This window comes from Arachis ipaensis, chromosome B05, assembly GCF_000816755.2.
Source record: "Arachis ipaensis cultivar K30076 chromosome B05, Araip1.1, whole genome shotgun sequence".
Classification (NCBI taxonomy): domain Eukaryota; kingdom Viridiplantae; phylum Streptophyta; class Magnoliopsida; order Fabales; family Fabaceae; genus Arachis; species Arachis ipaensis.
In genome coordinates this window covers 8,738,788-8,747,240 of record NC_029789.2, presented here as the reverse complement: position 1 = coordinate 8,747,240, position 8,453 = coordinate 8,738,788, and the positions used below count along the sequence as shown (strand labels likewise).

Sequence of the window (8,453 nt, the reverse complement as noted above, 5' to 3'; positions counted from 1 at the left end):
AAAAATTTTAACAAAAAATGAGATGAGATCTTGAAACTAAAGAATAACTTGAGATTTTGAAGATAAAGAATGAGTAGTATAATTCTAAACTGAGAGCAGTATGATGTCAAAATTAACAGAGCCAAAGAAAAAGAAAAATAGTGGAGTAAATTGAAAATAAATGAGTGTCAAAATTGATGAGTAATTTTCTACGGTCAAATTATTCATCAAGAAAACATAGAAAATTTGACATTTATAATATTTGTCAAAAATATATATTAATTTTGACATTTAATTATGGTGTTAAAAAATAAAGTGTTAAAATAACTCTATTTTCTTGTAGTGTTCAGCATAAATTCACGAAAGCAAATGCTTGTGCTAATCGCCTGGTGGCACAGGATCATAATTTACAATTAGGATGCCACTTTTTTTTTAGTTTACCTTCTGCTATTTCTTTTTTTTATTTCATGACTAAAAGTGTTCATGGTGTGATTTAGATTTGATGATTTTTTAAAAAAAAAAAAATTCGATCTGATCCAATTTTAAGAGGTTTAAATTGGATTGAATTTGTGGTTTTGTAAATTAAAAAAATTAAATACATATAACAAGTCTCAACAATATCTTAAAAAGTCAACAATAACATAACAATAGAAATAAAATTATAAGTTAATTAAAATAAATAAATAAGTAACTTTTTTAACATAAAATATTTATCAAATAATAATACATGAATAATATAAAAATGTATAATAAATTAAACATGTTATAAGTATAATTGTAAATATAATAATAAAATAATTGTAAATTAATAGTTTATTTCTCATATATGTTTTTTAGTCATTTCTCACACACACATATATATAGAAACCCAAAACTCCTAATCTTTATTTGCATAACCTCTCTTCAATTCAGAGATCCCTAAGGCTGTCCATACTCCATCCAACCTCTCTGCAGCCACCCCCTCGTCACCCTTCTCACCGCATCGTCACACCTCACTGTGCCATTACCCTTACCGCGTCGTAATTTCTATTTGCGGCGTTCCTTTTCGTAACTCTGCCGTCGTATCCATTCTCCTCTTTGTTGTCGTGTCTTCCACCTCGTCCACTGCTTTTTTCTTTGGCTCGTCGTTGCGTCTCCCCATTGCGTTATTTCGAAAGAAGTTACCATCGTGTTATTTAGACTTTTTGTATAAAATCTTGCAATTTTTGTATAAGATAGATACTTGTAGCTCTATTCATATGAAAATTAATAATTAGTTAGAACTATTATGTAGATGGGGAATGGGGTCCCCGCGGGGAATGGAGTTCCGTGGAAAATGGAGATGGGGAGCAATTTTCCCCCACGGCGGGGAATGGGGCGGGGATGGGAAGTAAATCTGAGGGCGGAGATGGGGAGCAGGGAGGCATCCCCCGCCCCCGCCCTGCCCCATTAACATCCCTAATCGCGTCGAGTATATTTATATATATTTCCTCGTGCTTTAATTGATTGCCCGCCATTTCCTAGTTACGATATTGGTTTATACTTTATAGAATGCAACTTGTAAAATGCAATTTTTTCTTATTTTAAAAATTACACCTCATTTAATAAGCAAAAAAGTAATAACATGCTAAAGAAATGTTTAACTTTAACCATCTGCTTTGCTTAACATACTAAAAGTAAAAATTTAGTTCAAACTATTTAAGATGTGATGTTATTCTCTCATTCGTGAATTTTCTTTCCAAAATAAATCCTAAAATAATTAATATTTTCTTATTATACATTTTTTTACTTATATACTTCATTTGTTTGTATTGTAATTACCTATGGTTCCAATTCTCATTATTTTGGTTTCAATTAAATTGATACGAAGAAATCAACATTTACGGATTTAAATCCACAAATATAATTAATCGAAATTGAATGTATGTTCACAATAAATTTATTTTTTCAAGTTGGGATCGAACGTAGAAGGTATGCATATAAGTATAGCAAAGCTAGTAGTGGTCGGAAACAAACAATGATTACAAGGGTTTGATTTTACTTATAAAAGTAAATTTTCTGATAAAGCAAAATAAAATGTTTTTCCATAAAATAGTACGACTGTAAAAAAGATATTAGAATTTAGTTGAATTTAGGTGTATTTGTGAAATAAAAACAAAGGAATCAAAATGGACCAAATAATAAAATTATTCTATTTATCGTATTCTTTCTGTTTGTGTTTTATTTGTTTAAAGTTGTATCATGAAAATGGTAATAAAAGAAGAGAGGAGGGTTTTGATAGAGAAGGCAATGATGATTATTAATAGCGTCCGTGTAGCGTGCGCGTCAACCCTACATAGGGGATATTTTGGTAATCTACCGTGCATGCATCCATTGTGATGGGTGTGTGCAGAGGTGCACGAGAAACGAGGAAGGAAGTTGAGAGAAGTGATGACCTGCTATTCCCGGTCAAAGAGAAGTTGAGTGAGTGACTGTAACCTAACATACACTAGGTGCTGCTGCTGCTGCTAGAATTAATTCATTGATTGATGCACTGAGCACGATGCAGCAAGCAGGTAGCTAATATAAGAACACAGTGGTTTTGATTGACGCGCGCTTTTCACTACTGAGATCACATCCTTGAAGTGACAAAACCTTAAGCCTCCCCCCCGCAATTAACTGTTCTCAATCCCCGGCCCCCCCTCTCTAGCCGTCACTCTCCATCTTCTCTTTTCCCTAATCCAACCCTTCAATTACCGCTACTACCTATTAATTCAATTCAATTATTCTTCACTTAATTTACACGCCCAACTACCACTTCAATTTTATAACCTAAGCCTACATACTCATGTCTCTTCGCTGCCAATCATATTTCTTCTTTTTCTCATTAGCCCTAAAATACAATATTTATACAATATATAATAGAATTTAATTTTCTTATACTGTCNGTGCATTAAAATTAGATTTTATATAATATTAAGAACTTAATTTTAAAGTATTGTCAGTCTAAAAAATTGTTTTACACGTGCATTTAATCACATATCACAACATTAGTAAAAATAATTATCTTTTATATTGACTGCGTGAATGATCATTCAAAAAAACAGTTATAATTACACGACTATATAAAACATTTTATACTGTCAGTACAATAAAATTAAACTCATAATATTAATATAAAAAATTTGGTGTATATTTTAAGAAAAATATTGCTTATCATATATATAGTTCATGAATAAAATATATTTTGTTACTATAAATCTATAATACTTGAATAAAAAAACTCTTTTAATATGTATTTATATTTTAATATATATTTTATATTGACAGTTAATTTTGATAGTTGATTTTGGTGTATACAAAACATAATCGTTTGATGATATATGTATATGAGTGAACTATAATTTTAGTACCTTAAAATATGAGGTGGAGTATGGTGTATTAATTTTGTTTATACCGTGAACTAGCCGATCGATTGCCCCAAGTTTTGAAAATCTTTCTCGCTCAAGACTGCTGGTGTGCATGTGCCTTAAATTAATTAATTAGAAATGTTGCTGCGTTTGGGTATACGCATATATATCTTTATATAAGTTGAGATCGAGTTGAATAAAATTATAGAAAAAGCGGTGCCAATAATGGTCAGCTTAATCATATTTTCTCAGTCCACCAGAATCTAATATTGTTTCAATAAACAAAACTACTTTGCGTAACGCTTGCTTTGCTTTTATCAATTACTACGTACATGATTTAAATTTGTACGTATTCAATGAACTAATTTCTAAAAAAAATAGAAAAAGAAAAGCTTAATTTAAATCGAATAAGAAAACAAATAAATATTACTATGTATAGAAGAAGAAATACTATACTATATATAGAAGAAGATCGTAGGGGCAATTTAATATTGATGCATTGGATCACTTCAAGAATCGTGCAAACTTATATGCGTGTAGCTGTACTTTGCACCTTTATTTCGTTACTTTTGAGTTTTGACTTGCTCAGCATGTTTATGTTATTATGTACTTGTAACTTGTATGTAGGGGAAAATACTGAAAAAAACTTACATTATTTCTCGGGCAAAAAACCCAAATAAACCAAGGAGCATTTGAAATTACCTAAATCCGCCAAATCAAAAATCTTCACCTGTATCCACCAGGACCAATTATTATGTAATTCGAATCAATAAGATTCGAATTATGATATCAAGTAATTCGAATTGATTTCATTCGAATTATGTGCATGCAACGACTTAAAGTAATTCGAATCAATATGATTCGAATTACTATGAAGGTGACAATATAAGGTAATTCGAAACAACTTGTTTCGAAATATGTATGAAGAATTCGAGTCTTATTAATTCGAATTACTAGGTTATTTTGTGTTTCAACATAATTCGAAACAACTTGTTTCGAATTATAAGTTAAGAATTCGAGTTTAGTTAGTTCGAATTACTAGGTTAGGTTGTGCTAAATCGAAACAACTTGTTTCGAATTATATATATAGCACGAACCAGGGCTATATATATATGCTGTGAACTCATGATGCTGTGAACAAAGTGGGGAGATGGCTAGTGAGGAGAGTTTCCTAGTGTTGGTACATTATAGAGGGTCGATTAAGAGAAAAACTCGATCCGGCGTGAAGTTCACTGATAAGGATCCACTATGTATTATCGTGACGCCAACAACCACCTACGATGCTCTTGTTAGCTGTGTGCTGGATAAGCTTGGTCTCGAAGGAGTTAAAAGGGTCAAGAAGTTTTTCTACCGCATTCCAACAGCGGTGCTCCATGACACCGTGAAGTTTGATTGTTCCACAATCGGCAGTAACGAGGACTTGCAGGTTATGTTTCTTTGTCGTAGGCAGTTTCCCGAGGTAAGGACACCGGAGTTGTTGGCTAAGTTGGTTGATGTGGTATCTAGCTCGGGTGGTTCAAACCGGAATGCGAATACTATAGCCGCAGTTGCCGGGTCGAGCTCGAGACCTGCTGTTGCTTCGTCCTCTGCTCCTGTGTATGAGCCACCGATGCAGCCTGTTGCGTCCCCTTCGTTTGCCGTCGATCTGGGCGGGAATGTTGGAGATGAGGTTCGGCATGGGAAACATATTCCCACCGAGGTACATTGTCCCACACCGGCTGGTGTTGGTGATGGTTTGTTTGAGGATCCAGATGACGATGACGTGGAGCCGGATTTGATCGCTGATGAAAGCGGCGATGATGTTGGAACTACTGTTCCGAGAAGGGCTACAGGTGGATCTAGTTCTGGCACACAGCAGTATCCACCCCATTTTTCCTCGTTGGACCTGGATGCCATGCGGCAGGATGAAAATGCTCTGCTGCCCTCAGGATTTGGCGCTAGAGATACCGAGGGGTCTGCCGGTGTGAACGAGTTTCAGGTTGGCCAACAATTTCAGGATAAAGATGAGGCGTTGTTCAATGTGAAGACGTACAGTATCCGCCGAGGGGTCCAGTACAAGGTCGTTGAGTCTGACTATCGGAGGTATGTGGGAAAGTGTTCCGAGTTTGGGAATGGGTGCACATGGCTCATTCGGATGAGTCTCCGACAGCGGAAGGGTATCTGGGAAGTGAAGCGATACAACGGTCCGCATACATGTCTCGCCAGCTCCATCTCCAGCGACCATAGGAGTCTGGACTACCATGTGATATCCACCTTCATTATGCCGATGGTTAGGGCTGATGCAGCTGTGAACATCAAGGTCCTTCAAAATGCAACGGCCGCACAATTTGGGTTCAGGCCAACGTACAGGAGGGTATGGATGGCGAAGCAGAAGGCCGTTGCCGTCATATATGGGGACTGGGACGAGTCGTACAACGAGCTCCCTAGGTGGGTTTTAGGAGTTCAGCTGACGATGCCTGGCACTGTAGCCGTCCTCAGGACTTGCCCTGTTCGAGTTGGGGGACAGGTTGACGAGTCTCAAGTTTATTTTCATAGGCTGTTCTGGACTTTCCCCCCTTGTATCCAGGCATTCCGTCATTGCAAGCCTCTGGTGAGTATTGATGGGACCCATCTATATGGGAAGTATGGGGGAACACTGCTAGTCGCCATTGCACAGGATGGAAACTCGAACATCCTCCCCGTGGCATTTGCACTAGTCGAGGGTGAGAATGCTGAGTCATGGTCTTTCTTTCTTTCCCACCTCCGTGAGCACGTGACACCTCAGCCGGGTCTGTTAGTTATTTCAGATAGGCATAATGGCATCAAGGCAGCACTAGAGGCTCCGGATGGGGGATGGCTACCCCCAGCTGCGTACCGGGCGTTCTGCATTCGACACGTTGCATCGAACTTTGCATTGAGCTGAATATGTTTTAAATGATTGAAATTAGTTTCTAAAACAAACAACATTACCGCGAGGGATGAATCATAATGAATAACATAACATGAAACTATATACCATAACATAAAAGTGGATTACATCATAGTAAATGACATAACAAAACAATAAAGTACATACCATAACATCAAATAACATAACTACAACGTACATACCATAACAATGATAACCAACCAATAAGGTAGACAATATAAATATAACAACATGACATACACCACTATCCGTAAATCATCTAAATAGGTGCGATCCAGTGCCGCAACGGCGTGGCACCCGTGTCCGGAAACTCCTCCGTATAAGTGGCTCCTCATCCTCAATAGACTCGTCGCTGTCATCCGGAACTGGCTATCTCGGGGTCACACGCGCAGCATGCACGGGTCTGGATGATGACGGGCCGGCAACTGAATGTGACCCAATAGTCTGGGCAGATGCTGGGGTCCCACCCATGGCAAAAGGATGCGGGGGAGCTACCGTGGCAGGCTCGTTCAGATCTACATCCAGGGGTGCCTGTGTCCCTGTCGTCTGAACCCGTCCGGCTGCAGCCTCATCCTCCTGCATGATAGTCCGGATATCATCAAGGAAATGCGGTCCACCAAACTCGGCCACAATGCCATCACTAGCAAGCAAGTCTCCAAACATCGAGCTCGGATACGAGAAGCATATATAATACAAAACAATAACGGTACCTCGAGGCAAGGGGCCAGCTAATCTCATCATACCCAGATGGTCTAAGAGTGGGAAACCTCCAGAATATCCAAGACTGTAGTAACTGTAAAGGGCCAGCTAACTTCACCACATGTCTGTTGGTGACTCGGCACATGCACCTGTACAACCATGCAAGTGCCGCCGACCCCCAACTGTAGCGACCCATCTCCTCAAGCCGAGCAACATAAGGTAGCCATCTGATGTGTATACGATTGCCGGACTTGTCGGCAAAGAGCTGCGTGCCCAATAACATCATGATATAGGCCCGGACAAAGCGCCTAACTGTCTCCTCATCAGCCCCGTCTGGACACTCTGCAAATGTCTCCTGAAACCAGGTGCAGTTGACTGCGAATTTCTGCACCTGGTTCTCGGGAGGTAAAACACCAAGCAACTCATGGAACCACTGCCAAGCAGGTCTCCCACCCTCAATGTAAAGGTGGAAGTCTATCAGGCAACCACTAACGTAATTTCCGTCCACTGGCAACCCCAGCTGGTATGCGACGTCCTGAAGCGTGATGGTGCACTCTCCGAACGGCATGTGGAAGGTGTGCGTCTCAGGCCGCCACCTCTCGACGAATGCGCTGACTAGGGGCTCGTCTAGTCGGAACCATCTGTCATTCAGTCTCACAAGATGGTACAATCCGGCCATCTGCAGGTACGGAACGTACCTCTCATCAAGACGCATCCCCTGCTGCCGCCTAACGCTGGATATGCAACGACGAGGCTGGCCAGTACATAAACCGCATAATTAGAACAGATGCACAACCCACTAACATATACAATATGTTTCATAAGGAAGCAGAAAATAAATCGTCATGTGTAAAAGATAAATGAAACAAACGACCAACATTTTATACATACGAAAGGTTGGTCGTTTTCTCTGGGATTTGGTGGGGTTAGAGAAAGAGAAACTGATTCGAATGAACTTGCTTCGAACTCCTTTTATAGCCGAAACAGTTATAATTCGAATCAACTTGATTCGAATTACTATGGAAATCGGTTCTAGCCCTAATTCGAATCAACTAGATTCGAACCTCTCTAACATAAACTTCTCCTAGTAATTCGAATTAACTGAATTCGAAATAGGTTATGTAAATTCGAAACGTATTGATTCGAATTACATGATGTTTTGGATGAGTATAATTCGAATCATATTGATTCGAATTACGTTCATTTGTTGCATGTAGATAATTCGAATTATATCAATTCGAATTACTTGAGAGTATAATTCGAATCTTATTGATTCGAATTATATAATAATTCGTCCTGGTTGATTCAGGTATGAATTTCTGGTTTGGCTGATATTGGTAATTTTGAGCTCTCCTTGGTATATATTGGTTTTTTGCCCTTATTTCTCCTAGTTATTATATGTGCATTTAAACTAACTCCGTAGGTTGTTCTTTATATTTAAAACTATACACCAACATATATAATGTCCTGCTGACTCTTATAATTATTAGCTAATAAAT

At 38.4% G+C, this 8,453-nt stretch overlaps 2 protein-coding genes across 2 annotated transcripts; one reads left to right on the top strand and one right to left on the bottom strand.

Annotated features, from left to right (window-relative positions):
* LOC107640080 lies at positions 1,253 to 6,249 on the top strand. Its single transcript, XM_016343636.1, has 2 exons — positions 1,253 to 1,381; positions 4,657 to 6,249. Exons 1-2 carry the CDS (start codon positions 1,253 to 1,255, stop codon positions 6,247 to 6,249), a joined length of 1,722 nt encoding a protein of 573 aa, XP_016199122.1.
* Positions 6,625 to 7,669, bottom strand: LOC107640079 (protein MAIN-LIKE 1-like). The gene is made up of 2 exons (XM_016343634.1): positions 6,950 to 7,669; positions 6,625 to 6,831 (listed from the first exon to the last, which is right to left on the bottom strand). The coding sequence occupies exons 1-2, from the start codon at positions 7,667 to 7,669 to the stop codon at positions 6,625 to 6,627; spliced, it is 927 nt and encodes a 308-aa protein (XP_016199120.1).